The sequence below is a fragment of the Pygocentrus nattereri genome, chromosome 9 (assembly GCF_015220715.1).
Source record: "Pygocentrus nattereri isolate fPygNat1 chromosome 9, fPygNat1.pri, whole genome shotgun sequence".
Classification (NCBI taxonomy): Eukaryota; Metazoa; Chordata; class Actinopteri; order Characiformes; family Serrasalmidae; genus Pygocentrus; species Pygocentrus nattereri.
In genome coordinates, this window is record NC_051219.1 from 23,786,101 (window position 1) to 23,805,675 (window position 19,575).

At 37.5% G+C, this 19,575-nt stretch overlaps 2 protein-coding genes across 3 annotated transcripts in view; both read right to left on the minus strand.

Moving 5' to 3' along the window:
• Nucleotides 1-9,797, minus strand: part of rbm10 (RNA binding motif protein 10) — a 40,871-nt gene extending 31,074 nt beyond the window's left edge. The window contains exons 1-5 of one of the 2 annotated variants that reach the window (XM_017715602.2): nucleotides 9,706-9,797; nucleotides 8,665-8,722; nucleotides 7,728-8,253; nucleotides 6,972-7,163; nucleotides 5,973-6,042 (exon numbers count right to left, since the gene is read on the minus strand). In XM_017715602.2, the coding sequence (XP_017571091.2) occupies nucleotides 5,973-6,042; nucleotides 6,972-7,163; nucleotides 7,728-8,253; nucleotides 8,665-8,681 (805 nt within the window). In that variant the 5' untranslated portion in view covers nucleotides 8,682-8,722; nucleotides 9,706-9,797. Of the gene's footprint in view, nucleotides 1-5,972; nucleotides 6,043-6,971; nucleotides 7,164-7,727; nucleotides 8,254-8,664; nucleotides 8,723-9,464; nucleotides 9,597-9,705 lie in introns of those variants that run through there. The other variant, XM_017715600.2, reaches the window with a different exon arrangement.
• A 646-nt stretch (nucleotides 9,798-10,443) lies between these two features.
• On the minus strand, nucleotides 10,444-18,182 carry rhoac (ras homolog gene family, member Ac). The gene is made up of 5 exons (XM_017715603.2): nucleotides 18,133-18,182; nucleotides 16,257-16,412; nucleotides 14,589-14,709; nucleotides 13,874-14,004; nucleotides 10,444-11,444 (listed from the first exon to the last, which is right to left on the minus strand). The coding sequence occupies exons 2-5, from the start codon at nucleotides 16,410-16,412 to the stop codon at nucleotides 11,271-11,273; spliced, it is 582 nt and encodes a 193-aa protein (XP_017571092.1). The 5' UTR covers nucleotides 18,133-18,182; the 3' UTR covers nucleotides 10,444-11,270.
• Between the last annotated feature and the right edge of the window lie 1,393 nt (nucleotides 18,183-19,575).

Below are 19,575 nucleotides of genomic sequence, written 5' to 3' on the forward strand. Positions count from 1 at the left end.
GGATGAGTAAAATTAAAACATCAAAAAACTTCTTTAAGCAGTTTAAACTGATGTAGTTGATAAATCTTAATACAACAAAAACTGCAATAATGACAAAGCTTTTTAAAGTACAATTCTTAGAGAACTCATATTTTCTTGTGCTACCTTTTTTGGCTATGAGCCATTTTGATGTATCTGTTAATTGTATCCAATTCATTTACTTCTTAAAATGTTTTTGGCTTGTTTTGTCAATAGACAGAACAAATGACGTCCTGCAGTCTATGTGAGGCTGGTTTAATCATGTTTTGGCAAAATATGGCCAGTTTAACTACAGTCAAAAAAATATATATATATATTATTTGTATTAAAAACTGTGGTCTGTTTAATTTAATTTTCTATAAAATATTTTCACACCACAGACATTTAGAGCCTTTTCTGAAAATGCACTTCACTCCTGCAGGTGGTAGATAACATCTGTTTAGTGGAGAAAATACAGCACAGGGAGTTAAACAGGCTGAAAGGATCTAGTTTGTTACAGCTGATATACAGTGTCAATGAGAGTATGAGGGGGAAAAAGAGCGACAGACAGATCTGACCACTCGCACTCTGCACGGCTTTAGTGCATTGCTTTGTTAACTATGTGTTATTAGGGCACAAATTATTCAGTTAATTTATAAACACAGAGACACAAACTACACAAAAAACAACTTCACATGACCCATCAGATTACTCATATTTGCATAAAGTGGCACAATGAAAATATAAGACTGGGACAAATATTTGTTATTAAATATGCAACGTACTTCGGAATTAACACAGTTTCTATCTACCTTTCTAACCTCCCATATCAACACTGTCATAACAAAGTCTAGTACTTCTGAATATGTAACATATTATACCTAATAAAATTTTAATTCAGAGTAATTTTGGACCATTTCACTGGTGTTTTAAAGGATAGCTGGTGTTTCCAAATGAATGTGGCTTGACAGTCTTGACGAACAATATTTTAATACTTTTAATTAAAATTTAATCATTTTAATGCACAAGCCAATGAACAATATGAACATTTAAAATATTTTGCGTAGAAAATTCCAATAATTTCTGTAGCAGTGATATTACCATTTCATCTTCAACAAATTGAGGATATTTTCTTTTTTAAAGCTTTTGTAATGATAGTATCACAGTAGTAATGACGTTTAATCCATGTGTAATCACCAAAGGCCTCTCCTTACTAGCTCAGATTTGTTTAACATTTTCAGGAAATAATGTCACTGTACCCAGCAGATAGTTTGCAAAATTTCAGGCTTGCATCTTCATCTGTTTCTGAGATTTAGCGATTTTAAAAAGTGGGTGCCTTAAAATGGCCAAACTTTTGAACTATTCACAATATGCATAAAAGGGATTTGTCTTTGGTTTAAGTTTTTTTTTTTTTGCAATTTCCATTTTCCAATTTCCCCACTGGAGCAACTCTGGCATTTTCCATCTCCACACTGAAGCCAATTTTAGTATTTATTCTTCAAATCACAGTAACCTCTTGCCAATTTGGTAATATTCTCAAAGTAATAACAGATTCTGACATAAGAGCTGTCAAAAATCAAGCTACATTTTAAAAGCATATTGCAGCTTTTACCTTTATAACAGAGAACATTACAACTGACAAATAACGCTAAATATGAAAATGGTATCTCGAGAGCACATTTGAATACACAAAATTAGGGTCACTCTTTAAGGCCTCTATATTAGGATTGGGCCAACAGATGATGTCAAAACTCACCGTATATGACGTAGTTTCACTAATTACTCACACTAAATTAAAAAATAAAAGCCATTTTATACAAATTCTTTTATTGTGTTTACACTGAGAGTCTAATTCAGGGAGAGAACCATAAGTCAGAGCCATCACACAGCAAAGTCTAATGTGAAATCTGTTTTTAAACCAGCACTATAACTCATGTACACTACAATAATGCCCCTTGCGTTTTTATCATGGTATTTGTTTGGGATTTTTATGTCGGTTCTAATTTAATTACAGACATTTTAAGCCCATAACAGGCATGTAAATAACACTATTTACTTGTATGTCACTATTTTGAAGTAATGCTTTATATAAAGGCTTAAACTTTAAGTCTGTCCCTTGTTATCGTAGCCTTAGCTAGCCAACTTTCTGCTGCCTGCTCAGCCTCAGGTGAGGACAGAATCCTGTTATAAAGAGAATATGATGTGTAAAATAAGCTAAAAGGGGTCTGTTAGGAGTAAACAGTGATGTTTATCTGACAGTTTATCATCTAGTTGCAACAACTGAGGTTTTTTTACAGAGTCATTGTGAAGCTGAAGCTCTGCGCTCTTTATGCTTGTAGCACTGCTGGCATAATTTCCTCTTCACTTGGCTGTACTGACTGCCGCAAAGCGCACATTGTCCAAGAACAATTTGACAAAACAATAACTTTTCTTTGGCTTCTCTGAAACCGATAACAAACAAAACTTCTGTTCCCCAACCAAACATTTCAGCCATAATTGCGAAACACAGGAGGTCATCTGAAAAATAGGGTAGATACGGAGGAAAGACTAACGAAGAGTAATAAAGACTAATGAAGACAGAAGCCTGGAATTTTCTGCTAAGCACACTGGCCCACACTCATCAAAGCTGAGTAGAAATGGGTGCAGATTAGACCGGCCAAAATGACATACACTCACACACGAGTACCTTATTTACATTGCATCTGTAAAAGACACATCCCAATTTACACTCATAATGATACTATTTACGTGAAGCACACTGTAATTCACGCAGATGCTGTTCGAAAGTGAGCCAATAAAATAACTCTGCAGCTTATGAACAAATGTTTGCCCTCATCAGTGATGTCTCAGTTCAAGTAAGGTGCACTGCCCCACCTAGTGGCCAGAGCTTAAACATCTTTCAATTATCAAAATTATATACTGAGCCCCCCAATGAAAATTTTTTGTCCGATCAGTAATTTTCTATTTAATTTTGCATCACCTTTTACATAAAAAAAATAAACTATGCTTTGTTTATGATGTAGTGATTCATTTATCTTAAATACAGGGCTTCAAACAATGCCATGCCATTATAATGATTTTTACAAAAGAAAAAAAAAATTACCCTGTTTTCACTGAAAACAAGTTATTTATTGCATCAGTAGATAAAGTTTTTATATGGAATGCATATTCATAACATTAACACTTATTTATATTACTGATGTGACAATAATATTGATAAACTTTGATGAATAAGAGCCGATGCCTTTAATCCCTGAAAATATTAACTTGAGATGATCAATGGGGAACTTTTTCTGAAACCTGGTGACCTAAGGTGAATTTATATAAGAATACAAGCTTTCAAGTTTGTGAAAATAATACAGATACCTAAAGATATGTGCAACGTGTATGCACTTCAGAGTCTGTAAGTTTCAGCCATGAGCTAGGTTTTCCTATTAGTTTGCTGTGAAATACAAAAAATTGAAAGAAACTGTCAGAACAGAAACACGAGTCAGACAGTCTTATAATTTAATGAGTTAAGCCTAATGACTGATAAACTAATGAGTGTGGACATGAGCAATGAATTCTAAATATCTACTCAGTCTGATTATTCTGGGTTGAGGCAAATAAACTAAATCAAAGCTTTACTGTATGTTTTAAATTACACCAACACCTGGAACAACCTTTCCAAACAATATGACATTTAATAGAGTTAGCAGCTCACTCACTTCCAACTTGACCTCGTTTACAACAAAATTAGTGTTAATTTAAACAGAAAAGAGAAATGGGCTATAAAAGTCCAAAAAAATCGCAAATCAAAACACAGTGACTAATAAGCTGCTAACACACTGCAGTCCCAGATACCGCAACAATACTTACACATGACTCTCCTCTTTCGTCTCTGGGATGTACAGTTGGAGGCATGAGTGGAAATGTGAGTGTACGGTGGAAAATGTAGCGTGTCTATACAGTCATATACAAAAGTTTGAGATTGGTCAAATTCCATGTTCAGTTTATTTTCTTTGTGAAAATAGGTTAACACATCCTGCTCATTAAGTACTGTTTATTTACTGAAATGAACATATTGAGGAAAAATAAGACATACAATGTAGACTGTGCAAAAGTTTGTTTTGTGTCTTTTTTCCAATATATTAAACTCAGCAAATAAACAGAAATTGTGCATTAAAATTTGCAGTAAAAATGCCAAAATTATCTGTAGAGGAACATTTTCGCTTCAAAAATGAACAAAACATCAGAAATTTGACTGGGAGTGTTCAAACTTTTGCCTAGCAAGTAAAGTAGATACCAGGCATGAACTTATGATGTATTCAACTAATCCAGCTTGAATTTATTTATTTCACATTTTCCAAATATCAACAATAACCTGTTATGTAAAGGTCTTTGCTGATGACATCTACTTCAGCGCATAACATTTGTGCCTCAAATAAAACAAAGCCTTCAAATACTAAATAAAGGGTGCAATAAGCAAGTACTCGAGTATTCAAATTACTCAGGCTGGCCCCAAATATTACTATAATCAACCAGAACAGGAAAGTATGTGAATAAATTTTAAGTTGGCTTGACAAAGCTCTGTAGAAACACTAAAGATAAATAAATTGAAGGTGTTGTAGACAGCTGTATCAGTTTACTGTTTATATAGTTTTTCCAGGTGGTTGCTAAGCTGTTGCAGGCCGTTGCTATGGCATTCCAGCTGGTTATTAGGCCATAGCAGATGCTACGTGCTTACTAGATCACTGTTATGGTATTGACAGCATTGCTAAGTGGTTGCTAAGGTTTCCGAGGTGGTTGCTATATTGTTACAGATTGTTGCTACGATGTTACTAGGTGGTTTTATGTTATCCTGGGTGATGACCGAGACAGTGCTAGACAGCTGCTACAATATCTTGGGTGGATGCTAAGGTTTCCAAGGTGGCTGCTATAGTATTTCAGATTGTTGCTGGGATGTTTCTAGCTGGTTGCTAAGGCATTGCTAGATTGTTGCTATAATTGGTTGCTAGGTGTTTGCTATGGTGTGGTAGGTGATTCCATGGGTATTGTTAGGTGGTTATTAGGCTGTTGCTATGGTATCCAGTGGTTACAGTACTATGGTACTGCATATGGTATGGCATCTGTGGTGGCTGCTAGGGGTGCTATTATAGCCCAAGTGGTTGCTAGTAAATATGCAAATTTGTATATAATGTGTGTGTTCAATTGTGGCATAATTTGCAGCAGTTGGATGTAAATTTTCTGAATAATCTAGCATTCATTTCCTCTGGGTAAAAAGTAGTCTTTGAATGAATCCTGTACAAAAACTGTACATCCAGTCTGTTTTAAAAAGCACAAGCTCACTACTTGGCTATACAATCTATGATTATACAGTTATGCAAGTTTGGTAGTTCCAGCTAGAAAGTTTATAATTTCAATGCAGAATAATAATATGTTTAAAACGAAGAACAGTAAGATGACTTTGTCAAGCCAACTTATAGTAGATTATATAGACTACAATACTGCAAAATGATTCAGTTGAATTGGTGTCTTTATATCAATGCACTGATGCATTTATATCCCCAGTGTACACTACGTGAATGTATGTGTGCAGATAAACCCCAATACGTTCTGCATCATTACTCAGTGACTGAGTTAAATGTAAGCATGCGTGGGCACCTGTTCTTTTGTTTTGGATGTGACTGAAAGCTCAGCAGTGGGTGAGAGAAAGATGTGGAAGAGAGAAGAGAGGACAGACGAGTGTTTTATAAGCACTGGCAGCACACTGAGCAGGCCTACAGTTATCAAAAGCACCAAACCTACTAACGGCATAAACCTCTACACTCACTATGCATTGAACAGCGAAGAGGGAGAAACACTGACTGGAAGTGAGCGGCAGAAACAGAGAGAGAAGGAATCGGAGGAGGGAGGGAGAAGTTTTTAGGGGATGAGTGTAGATGAAGTAGATAGTGCTGGGGTAACCAAAAGCCCCACTTGAAGAATGAACTCACCTGAAGATTTATTTCTCATGAGACGCACTTCTCGTGGCTGGACTCCCTGCTGCTGCAGCTGGGCACGAATCTACACAGAGAAAGTACATACATCACAGACGCGTGAAACCCCATGTGCTGATTCAGTCAGACAATTCTATTTATAGCATACGGACCCTTAAGCTGGGGGACCCCCCTGTGGTTTTAGGGAGTTTGGAGGAGTGGTGGCCTTACAAAATACAGAGAAAATAATTTAGATGGGTGGCTGGCAAAAAGGCCACCTGAATGGGAGAGAATGTGAAGATACAAGAAATTAATCTGATAGTGTTTAACAAGCCAGTGCCTCTTAATTGAATCTTCTGTAATTATTTTTTATTAATTAAAAAAACCTATAAACATCTTACTATCATATTGTAATATTACATTTTTTGCCAAGCATTTTGAAAACAAATAATGAAAAACAGTGAAATATTCCCTAGTCTATCCTATGATGTTGAGGTACCTCAGGGCTCTACTGAAGGACCATTATTATTATCTGATATTAATGTATTGCTAAAGCCAATGGTAAAAAAAAAACCAGGCTGTGACAAAAAGAAAAAACATAATGGAAAATGCAAACAGATAGAAAAGAAATTCATGTTTACACTTAAATCTTAATATGCTGTTTTTTTTTTTAAAAAGCATATCATTTGCAAACCGTGAGCAAAAATGTGTGTGCATATGGCGAAAGGCTTCTGAAAATATCTGATTTTAAACATTTACATATTACTGTTTATTTTAATCTCTTTAAAAAACAAATGACAACTGAGGTAAACATAAGATAGCTAAGTTAAGACCAGTTTCTCAGATCAAGATTAAGCCTAAGCCAACAATTTCCAATGGTGATTCACCGCTGGCATTTTCTGACCAGCGAGGCAGGCAGCTTTACTTGAAACCCCACTTAAAGTGCTTATAAACAGGCTTCAGAAGTGCCCTTCTGTGAACGCGGCTGTAAACTGGGCAGCGGATTTTAGTCTATACCTCATTGACGGTGGCATTTGGAGGCAGCATCCTCAGCATGATGATGTTGCTGGGTCTCTGGCCCTGTTCTCCCTCAGCTCTGTAGTCCTGATCCCGAAGCTCTGCCTCCTCTGGTCCAGACTCTGCCCCTGCTGAGTACACGCTCTCTCCAGCCTCATCCCTCGCTCCAGACTGCTGCTGGGGACAGAAACCCTGGAGCAAACGCACGACACACATTAAATGACTAGCTAAACTGCTAGCTTGTTCCAGCGGTTGACAGGCCCCCTTTACTCCAAATGTAATCAGTCAGCCAAGACATGTTTGGTGTCTGAAGTTTGTTTCTGTAGCTTTAGCACTGGCACTACAAGGCTAATGTAGCTAACAAGCAATAGAAGTGCATACCCAACAAATTAGCAATAGCATTGCCATGTTGTTCAGTATCTTTAATAGATTTGGTTATGTAGTTTGTGAGACGGTTAACTGAAACTGTTAACATGGATTAAAGAACAGGCAAGTTTCAGGATGGGAGTGACTGTTTTTAGCTATGTGATGTTCATTTGTCAGTGCTAACTGGTAGGATGTATGAGGAGCCTTGCCTCTTCCTATTTCGCCTGTTATTTATAACATACGCACACACACGCACACACACACATACATACATACATACATACATATACATGTATGGACTGAAGATACAATAGTGTTTTAACAATGTTTGCACACTACATTCAGGTTTCACGATATGGGCCCTTTAATATTAATACCCAGTGCTCTCACCCTTGTTTGGCCAACACCTCTGGGGTATTTTTCATCTTCCCCTCTTCGACCCGCACCGTATTCCTCCTGAGGGGATGTGCTCGGCCCCCCCGCTCGCCCCCATTCTTCTGCATTATCTGATTGGTGTGGAATGTGTTTATCTGTCTGAATCTGCCTGAAAGGCTGGTAGTCCCGCCTGTGTGTCTCGTGTTCAGCCTCAAAGTGATAATCTCTCTCCTCCTGCTGGAATCGTGGGTGCACTCGGGGGGAATCGTACTGGAACCCTTTTCCTCGCCGGTTGCCATCACCTCCGCGGGTTCCTCTCTGTCTGAACCCTCCCCAGTTCTCAGGAAAGTGACCTGCCGGGAAATCTCGCATCCCTCCCACACAGTCGTCACGTCCGTGCTGCCGGTCACCGCTCAAGCCGTTATCGTGTACAAAGCCTCCGTCCATTCTGTCTTGTCTGTAGCCGCGATAGTCCATGTCCCTGTAATCGTGGTCTTCTGTGTCTTTGCCATAGCGACCCATTCGGTCCCCGCGGCCGCCCCTGACAAACAGCAGCAAAGGAAGATGAGGAAAGAGCTCAGAGAGACAAAACTTGCCTCAGTTCACATACCTGCTTCAAATCAAACATACCTGCCTTTACACTATTCTTCTCTTGTAATAACATGATTTCTCAGTGCTTGTTGTAATATTGACAAATAATTGAGAAATATTAATTAATACAAACAAATAATAATTAATAACTAGTGTTACTATTATTGCTGATATCAAGTTTAAAAGAACAAAAATAAACCTGTAGTGTTTACAAAACAATAATAACAATACTTAATAATAAATGACATCAATAATAACAATAACTATGAATAAATTATATTTTTGACTAATTATAACTGATACATCTATGATGTAACAATTCTTAGTCTTATTATGATTAGTAGTAGCAGACTCTCCTTACCTCCTCTCATAATCCATGTTCAAAAATTGCTCTGGGTAACGCCCCCTTCTTAGTCAGCCTAATACAGAACAATAAGAGCAAGATATATGTTTAATAAGTCGTTCCAGTTGTAGTTTTGTTAAAAAAAATGAAACCCAGATCTGCAGGATAAAACAGTTCCAGAAGTTTGTATCACAAATTCAACGCTTCTACTGTTGCGAATTTTCCGTTCCACCTTAAATACTGCAGCAGCCTCGTCCTGGCGCCAGTATCTTTCCGTGTGTAACTACTGCGCCACTTAAGGTGGAACGGAAAATTCGAATAACCAGCCAACTTCTAACGCAGGAACGTTTTTACCCATCTAAACCTGCTTAGCAGCGTATAATACCCCGTTTTCATCTAAGCAGAATAACCTGCTACTGCCAGATAGTCCATTAAAACAAGAATATAAGACTTTTGTTCAGCAGAAAGTCTTGTTGATAGCCAACATAGCAATTTAATGAAGCTAACGTTACCTAGCTAACGTTAAACAACTAAGCAGACAGCTGTTAGCTAGCCTAACAAATAACTTACGATTATCCGATTAATCTGCAATAAATCCACTAAAAAAACTCATAACCTACTGAGTAATTTATTTATATTATAATTCATACCTTGTTTGACCAGCGTCTCTAAGTTAGCTCTTTTTCGTTTGCTAATGCTGTTAAGCTAACCTAGTTAGGTTAGCTTTGCTGGCTAAACAAGGTCACCCAAGACGTCCAGTTGAAAAGAAATGCAATAAATCTCAATTGTCTACGAGTAAAAAGAGTGAACATATTTACCTTTATTAAAGCAGGCATGTGCAACTGCTGACAGATTTAAAACGGTTTTTTTTTTTTGCATTAGCTTCACCGCACCGATGCAAATATACGGTGGACCTCTGCAGGGTTGCCTGATCCCTCCAACCTATTCCCCTCTGCATTAAAGTGTATTTCCACCGGTTTTTAAAACTGTCTCTACAATCAAATGGTTAAGATGCAAACAGCGATTTGGTGTGAAATACTCCGTTGTAAAGAAACTTACCAAGTCAGAATTTGTATAGGACCTTTCACACACAGTGACGATTCAAAGTGCTTTACACAAACAGAAAAATAAAAGCATTACATAATAATACAGCGTATAACGTTGCTGAGATCCAGCACCTCAGAAAGGCTTTTGCAAGGATTGTTAAAAGACATGGCAATTACACTGGTGTTATTTCCAGCACCCTGAGTGAGGAAGAGCCCCAAATGTTTCTGCTCTCACCTGTTAAATAGAAGCTGATGGTAAAATAGTGGAAAGTCTTAAATAATCAGTTTTATTCAGGGACTATTTTGCCTCATTGGCCTGGAGTTTAAGGCCAAATTCTTCTAAAAAGTGCCATAAACAGTGTTTCAGTCATTAGGCAGTGAATTTATAACCATTTCTTGAAATAAATTTGCGAGGGAGCTTTCAGAGGTGGATGTCTGATTCCTATCAGCACCACTGGGAAGAATATTGGTGAGTTTCTCTAGAACAGAACATTTCACACCAAACCACTCTGAATGACTTGTGTTAGTCTTAACCATGTAATTATAGATTTTGAAAAAACTATGGAATTCCCCTTTATTGTTATAATCTGTAGCTATTAAAGTTGTCACACTTATATTTATCAAATAAGCTTTCATGAGCCTTCATGTCTATTCCTCCCTGTACACTAAGCATGTTTATTGTATTCTGACAAAAATATCAGGAACTACAGAGAAATTTTGAAAAGTAAAAAGAAAACAGGGCAGAAAACTGTTAGCTTTTCCATTAAATTTTATTTTCTAAATGCAATGCTTAAAAAAAAGGTATGCTTAAATAACACAAAACTGCCAAATGTTTTACAGCCCAGAATCCTTTGAGACATCAGCTTGGAAAAAAGGGGGATAAGGCTGCAGCAAGAGGCCAAAGAGGATGAAAAAGACCCACCTCTACTTTAGCTGAGCACAAAAAAAAACCACAGAAACTGAGAGAAGCAGCCTAAATACACTCATTTACAAAGAGATGATCACATGCATTCATATACACACATATACAAACATACGTACAATTTGTCCGACACACAGCAACAGTCGCTGAAGACAGTGGTGGGAAATCTGAGAGCCGACTGGGCCGAGAGTTCAGGGCTAAAACAAAAGAAAGAAAACTAAAAAAATCTTACTTATGGAGTCTTTTATTAAAGTAAAGTAACAGCTCAAACAAATTATGCTAACATGGCTAACAGAATGAAATGAAGCCAGCAGCCACCATTTAGCAAAATCAGTGCATGATGCTAACCAGTAACTATTCACTTTCATTCACTGTTAGCAACGTTAGCAGTTTTGTTTAGACCCTTTCTTTAAAAGCCTAACTTCAAAACCTCAGAGGAAAAGTCTTAACCCCCCAACCCCCACTCTGGGCTGTAGGGATGACAAATAATCTAGTCATCCCACAAAGGCTAAGCTGTGCCACAGGGTTTCTCTTGGTTTTGCCCTACATTTCCCATGATGCTTCAGGTGTATCAGCATGGGAAAGCAGACCTGACACCCTCCCCCCCCACTTCTTTCACGTCCACGGCCGAGTTAAACCCTCCACCTTACGCATCTCTATAATAACAGGCAGGCATTCTTCTTGCCGCGCTTTTTTGCCTGCAGAGCCGCCCTGGTAGCCATTTCGAACACCTCTCGTACGCCATCTTTTGTCTTGGCTGAGCATTCTAAATAACCGAAAGCGTTGATTCGATTGGCCATGTCTCGCCCTTCTTCTGGTTTTACGGGCTCCTGCAGAGAGACACAAGTGAGATACAGATTAGAACTGCCCACCAGGGGGCTTTAGATCCAATAAAACAATATTAGCATGTATTCATCCCATGCACTGTACTTAAAACAGATATTGGCGGGTCTACACAAATGCTATTCAAATAAATTTGAACCGAACTGAATTAGGGCTGGGATGATTAGCAATACTATAAAAAAAGTATTTGATAATAATTATACATTTACACAGCAGTTTCCATTTCCGCCAGAGGGGGTGTCAACCCATATAGCCCCTTCTGTGTAGGACTGGACACTTAATCGAATTTTCTTTTCAATTACGATTTCAATCTCCAACAATTACAAAAATGAGATAATAGAAATAAAATGATCATTGTTATTCCATTTCACAATGACATTATCGTTTTGTCTTCCGTGTTATAAATCTAGTGCACCTGTTTCCTAAATTTTGTCAGGCGAATTATGTTTAAAATGAAAGGAATCAACTATTAAAAAGACAGGAATTTTTAAAAGTTTAATAAATGCATGATGTTTCCAAATCAAATAAAATAAAATAACTGCATTTAAATAGATAGTTTATCACTTTATTAATCCCTGAAGACAAGGTTAAGATTAAGGAATGGTTCTAAAACCCAGTGTCAGTATCATTTTGGTCACATTGGCTATAAAAATAGTAACTAGAACTAAACCCATCGTGCAGTTACTACACGATGGGTTTAGTTCTCTCGCTTTCAGAGCTTTTTCTTTATTATTTAAAGCATGTCAGACTTTCTCTGAAGTTTTTTGTGTGATTAAAATCCGCTGCTTTCATCCATATATATATCCATATATATATCCATATATATATATATATATATATATATACACACACACACACACACACACACATACACACACACACACACACTGTAGAAAAAAGTTAATCACAGAACAAACAAAAAAAATGAAATAATCATTGTAGTCAGTCACAATTGTGTTTGTAGATCAAGTAGAAGAAAAAAACATGTAATCACTAAATTCTGAGGAAAATATTATGGAATCATGAGAAAAACACTACCATTAGTACTTTATTGCACCACCTCTGGCTTTTATAGCAGCTTAAATTGTCTGCGGCATGGACTAAACTAATGACAAACAGTATTCTTCATCAATCCGTCTCCAACTGTTTGTTACTGCTGTTGCCAGATCAGCTTTGCAGGTTGGAGCCTTGTCATTGACCATTTTCTTATATTCCACCAGAGATTTTCAACTAGATTGAGATCTGGACTATTTGCAGGCCACGCTATTGACATTATATGTCTTTCTAGAAGGAAAGTTTTCACGTCCTTTGCCCTATGGCAAGATGCATTATCATCTTGAAAAATGAAGTCATCATCACCAAACATCCTTTCAGCTGATGGAATAAGAAAAGTGTGCAGAAATTCAGTGTAGACTTTGGCATTTATTGAAGACGTAATGACGGTCATCTCCCCCGTTCCTTTACCTGACATGCAGCCCCAGATCATCAATGACTGGCAATTTACATGTTTTCTTCAGGCAGTCATCTTTATAAATTTCATTGGTACCAAACAAAAGTTCCAGCATCATCACCTTGCCCAATGCGGATTCGTGATTCATCACTGAAGATTACTTTCATCCAGTCATCCACAGTCCATGACTGCTTTACTTTAGCCCACTGTAACCTTGTTCTTTTCTGTTTACGTGTTAATGATGGCTTTTGGCTTTTCTGGATGTAAATCCCATTTCTTTCAGGTGATTTCTTACAGTTCGTTAGACATTGACTCCCGTTTCCGCCCACTTATTTCTAATTTGTTTTGTTGTGCATTTTCTGTTTTTCTGAGCATTTTGATGCATTGATGTTTTTCTACCTGTATGCTTCCCTTTCACAACCTTCCCATCTTGTTTGTACTTGGTCCAGATTTTAGACACAACTAACTGGGAACAACCAACATCTTTTGCAACATTCTGTGATGATTTACCTTCTTGAAGAAGTTTTAGAATTCTCTCCTTTGTTTCTACTGATATCTCTTGTGTTGGAGCCATGATTCATGCCAATCCACACACAGTTTGTGTCTGTTTATATACACTGCAGGTCAGGAAGATTATGACCGCTCTCCTGTCCTGATACTGATGTCATCGTGTCACCTGAGAGTTAATGCAACATTAGTGCAAGCTGCATTCTAAGTATTGCAGAAAGTGATGTGCAATACTTAGAATGCAGCTTGCACTAATGTTGCATTAACTCTCAGGTGACACAATTTTAGAACTTAACAATGCATGACATCAGTTTCACATAGCTCGAAGCAGTGGTGCATACGAGGCATATTCTTCTAGCATAATGTGACCAAACAGGAGCATGAAACTCATAATGCTGCAGCTCTCAGCTGAAAAAACTCACCGTATAAAAGAATAAAAGACAGAAGAAGAGAGTGTACCTGTTTCATTTTGGCCAGCTCCCTTCGAGTGTGCTCGTCATTACGGAGGTCCTTTTTGTTGCCCACAAGAATGATGGGAACATTCGGACAGAAATGCTTCACCTCTGGTGTCCACTTCTCTGGAATATTCTCTGTGAAAACCAAATGGAAAATATTCATACTGATTATTCACCATTTTATCCTTTCAAAGAAGTCACTTTACTTCACTGGCCACTTTATTAGAAACACCTACCTTGTACTTCCACTAACTGGCCACTTTATTGGAAATAACTACTTCGCATTTACACTGACCAGCCACTTTAGTAGAAACACCTCCCTTGTGCTTCCACTCATTGGACACTTACGAGCTCTTCCTTCATAAGCCACTACATAGTGGGCATTTTAAACCAGTACTGCTTGTTTTTTTTTGACACGTGTCAGTGTCACAGTTGAGTGGTCCATCAGCCAAAATATACAGACAAGACTGCCTGTACAATCAGAAACTGACCAGTGATTAAAAAAATTAATAAAAATAGACAATGGCTAATATAAACTGTGTGTCATGATGAGCTACAGTCTCTAGTTACAAGGGAGGGGTTTCTGATGAAGTGGTCAGAAGCGTAACTGCAGAAGATAAAAAGCCTTATCTGAATGGAGCTGAGCGAAGGGCAGCAGATACAGAATGTGGAACACAGCTGACTTACAATCATGAGAACTTTTAATATTGACGTCTTACCCAAACTGTCAGGGCTGTCAACAGAAAAGCACATGAGAATGACATCAGTATCAGGATAGGAGAGCGGTCTTAACCGGTCATAATCTTCCTGACCTGCAGTGTCCCATAAGGCAAGCTCTACCTGCAAAATATTAAGTCACCAACAATAAAATTAACATTAGCAACGAAAAACAACAACTAGAACATGTAATGCACTTTAGTATGACTTGTTATGCATAAACATAGACTAAAGTACATTAGCACACCTAAAAACAGCATTTGCAGCCATATTAAAATCATAATTTCTCTCCACAATTTTCCTGAAAGAAGAAAAAAAAAAAACAACTCTAGGGGCTGCCAGTATGTCTCATTATTTCCATTTGTCGGTTTGTAGTAGTGCAAGGTAGAGAATTTTTTGTGAGAGAAAATTTAATTTAGCACTTGGACTATATGGCTTGATGTGTGAAAATTGTTCTTAAAAAGTATACGCTTTAAAAACCAACACATTTATTTACCAGCAACCAACAAGCAGTCCACAAAAAATACTACAAAAAAAATTGTATTGTATGTGTGCTTATACAGTTCCGTTTTCAGGACAGCGCTCTGTTTTTACACAGGCTCAGAAATGAAAGAAATCAGAGTAAGAGTTTTAATGCACTGAAAAACCCCATTACTGAGCTTAAATCCATCCTCTTTATGCGACTGACAACAGCTTCAATCTGATCCATGAAATCAGAGCATGTTGCTTGCACAGCCACTTTAATAATAACAGAAATCCAGCAACAATAACAAATATTGGTGTGCATGTGAACCAGGAGTGTAGCCGTACACAGAGGCCATTGTTTGGTTCACACCGTAGTCTGGACATCATGGTTTGGCACAACAGAAAAAAGCAACAAAAACCCCCAAATGCTAAGGCTAGGTTTCATTTATTTTGAACAGACAGTGGTGCAGGTTACAGTTTGTTCCACATAATGTCTTATAGTGTCCTCATCTGAGGAAGTTGCTACAGCCTGTAGTGGGTCATTTACATTCAATGGGGAAAGTCAGTAATGTTAGCTGATGTACACAATGATAGTTCAACGTAAGCTTAATTGTTTTCAGTTTGGAGCAGAAAACATAAAAATCTGTAAGGCTTTGTGCTGAATCTCTTCACAACACAAACATACTGCAGGCTGTGAACAGGGATAATTCATTCGTTTCATTTCAGCTTGTGTGTGTTTTTTTTTTTTATTCCCTTTCTTTTTATTTACCTTGATAGCTGCCTTCCTCACCTCTCGCCCACTTTTCAAACACCTCAAAATCAGGAGTTACGATGCTGCTGTCGATCTAAATCTTCAAAAGACTAAAACATTTGTTGCTAGCTGTTAAGGACACTGCTCTACTTAGCAATGGTCCTTTACACAAGACAGACTGTCACCCATCAGCTTGAGGTTAGTGAAAATCTCTAGATAAGTTTAGCATGGCATGTTCCTAACTTCTTAACGGCTTACAGCTTTCTGGGTGGAACTCTTGTTTGTGAAATTTGGTTCTGCGTGACAATTATCAATCTTTGTGCACAGGCTACAGTGTATTCTCTGTACAATTGCATGTACCGAACTGTAATGTCCTTATCGTTGACAGTTCGGTACAAATACATTACGCCACTAAAGTAAACAGACAGTGTTTATAATTCAAAATCCCTTTTACCTGCTTTCCATCCACCTCAATGTCTGCCACGTAATTCTCAAACACTGTGGGCACGTACACCTCAGGGAACTGGTCTTTACTGAAGACGATGAGTAAACAGGTCTTTCCACAGGCACCATCTCCCACGATCACCAGCTTTTTGCGGATAGCAGCCATCTGCAAAGAATTCAGAAAAAACAAAAAGAGAACGGTGTATTTATTATTAATTATTAACTATTATTAAGTCTCCGATCAGCAAATCAGATCAGACTAAAAACAATTTTACAAAAAAACAATCTCCTTTTTGTACAAAGGCCTCAGCATGGTCACAAATTTGCTTAAACTCAAATAAGGACCTAGAAATAGTGCAGAATCTTGAATATTGCATCTTCATTTTTCTTATGACTTTTCAATTTTTTAAAATACTAAAGCTTACTATTGTTTGTTTCATATACGGTATACGACAGTATCTGACTGCCCACATCAAGTGGACGAGGTTTGCCTGGTGCTTTGGCTAATTTGGTATTACAGCTTGACTGCTGCCATAACCACCAAGCCAAATGATGGTGTCATTAGTCATTCAGCACACTTAACAAGTTGTTTCTCCCTAATTTAAATGCGATCAGTCACATGAAATGCGCAACTTATGTTGCAACACAGCTGTAGCTGCCGGGATGTTAAATGTGTTGTCTGGTATAAATGTGTTGTCTTCTACATATTATGTAGTTTGATCTGTAACTGCAACTTTGAAATTTCTCCTCTGAAAAGAAAAATATTTCAATGTTAGATGTGTATTTAACAAATGTGTAACTAAGCTTCTGCTGTGCTGCTGTTCTTTTAGTATCCTGATTTTATGTGTAGGTAGTACAAACCTAACTCACAAAGCAAATTACCTGTGGATGCACTGTGAATCAGGTGTGTTACAGAAGGAAGGACCAACCAATACAGATGGACTACAGGGGTCTGTTTCAGTAAACAGCATTACTTTAAGGGTATTTCCAAAATTCCTGCAGAATTATACTGCTGAGATGTAAACAGTGATTCAGAGTGGTTTGGTGGGAAATGGTTCAGATCTCTTTACAGTGGTGGTGACAGGAATAAGAGGAATTTCATTCCTTGTATTAAAATTACAAAAAATAATATAGTATACAGGAAATATTTGTTACTAATAAATTATATTAAACTGTGTCATGAATTGGTCAAAGCTCGCATACTAAGCTCAAGTCGGCCTTTTTGTTCGAATTTCCGTTCCACCTTAAATGATGCAGCAGTTACAGTTTGGCGACTCACTAGCCAGAACGTAACCGCTGCACCATTTAAGGTGGAACGAGAGTTTCAAACAAGAAGCAGACTTCAGTTTTAAAAATAAACAAAACCTTGACATTCGAGCAGCTGAGTAGCCCTAAATATTCATTTAAATGCTTTCAAAGAGTTTAACACCTGCTAAATCGGCTAACTATGTGGATTGTCGTGACCTAACATCTCCAGAAACGAAGTTAGAGAAGTTTAAAAAGTTAGCCAGCGTCGCTAACGCTACATGACGCGCACAGAACTGGATTTTAAACTAATCTAATAAATAACAAGAGGCTCGGTTAACACTTTAAAGGCTCTGCTATGATCCGCTGGCTTTGAGAAAACTGAAATTAAGAACTATGTTGGGCTAAACCGGCTGCTAATAGTAGCCTATTAATGGCAAAGCCGCTAGCATTAGCTCAGCGCTATAGAAGCTAAAGCTAATCCGTATAAAACTACTAAAACTTGCTCTCAGACCCGAATAGACAGCAATAAAGGTCATATTTTATAAGCACAAGGGATCGGTTCTTCCAACAAAACCGAATGTATGAGAGTTTATTCATGAAAAATGTGAATAAATATGAAATTAAACGTGTGTTTTTACCGCTTCTTTATCGCTGTTCTCCTGCCCTTCAGCACTCCGCAATAACAACACAGCTCTCAGTCCAAAATAAATAAATAAAAATAAATTACTTAAATTTAATAAATAAAACAAGCTAAGCTTTACGTCTAATTTTAAATCTAAACGTAATTAAACTAGTTAAATGCAAAATTACACCAGCATTTTTAATTTTTACATTAAATTATTTTTAAATAAAAGTCCTTCACATTTGATTTTTAAAGATATTTAATATTAAAGACGTGGTTTTAAAAGGGGATTTGCCTCTACTATATGCGAGTTTTCTGATTTAAGTTGTTCAAATTGTTCTATTTTTTAAATTAAAATGATTGTGTAAACTTAAATAATTAATATAAAATGTATTTTTAACTATACGTTAATTAACAGAAATAAAAGTCCTTCATATTTGAATTTAAAATGCATTTTTTGAAAATTGAAAGTACATTTCAAATTAAAAAGACTGCTTTACTGTAGGTAACTTTTGGATTAAAGCTACAGCAACAACAAGGACATTATGAGACAGTTTATCATCATTATTATTATTGACTTTTGTAACTTACAATTTTTTTTATTCAGACTTGTACTTAGATATCAAAAATACATAATTTAGTCCTTAGTCTTATTAATAGTGTAAAAGCACTCTGGTAGTTTTGCTGGAAAAGTCTCTTATTTCACAAAAACAGCAAGGAGGGCCTGGGTTCGATTCCCCGGCCGGGCGACTGAGGTTCTCCCCGTGTCTGCGTGGGTTTCCTCCGGGTTCTCCGGTTTCCTTCCACAGTCCGAAGACATGCAGTCAGGCCAACTGGACATGTTACATTGCCCCTAGGTGCGAGTGTGTGTGTGATTGTGTGTGATTGTGTGTGTATGTGTGTGTCTGTCTGCCCTGCGATGGACTGGCGACCTGTCCAGGGTGTATCCTGCCTTCCGCCCGATGACCACTCTGATAGGCTCCAGCACCCTCCACCCGCTAAAGTTAAAATGGGTGCACAGCCAATCAGAGCAGAGACCACTTACATGTATCACTGTAAACTTCAGCTATTAATTAATATTCATATCAAATCAAATTATCAATTAATTCTGAAATATACATACCCAAACTGAGCAATTAGCTGAATGATTAAAAAACAACCCATAGCGTTAAGAAACCAGGGTAAAGAATGTCGGTGCTTGTTTTCTTTCCATATACTCAGTCATAAAACAAGAGCAGGTCTTTGAGGAATGCAATAGATTTTTCAATTAATAAATTATTTAGCTAGAACTAATAAATTATTGTCTAAAAATTCTTCTTTCTCATGGAGCGTTATTTCAATTCTGACGTCATGTATGACAGCTCCAACAGAAATGTAGCATATGGGCCATTTAATGATGTGCGATACTCCCTCCGCTGCGACAGGGGGCGCCGGCGGGCTGCGATCTGAGCCGCGAAAG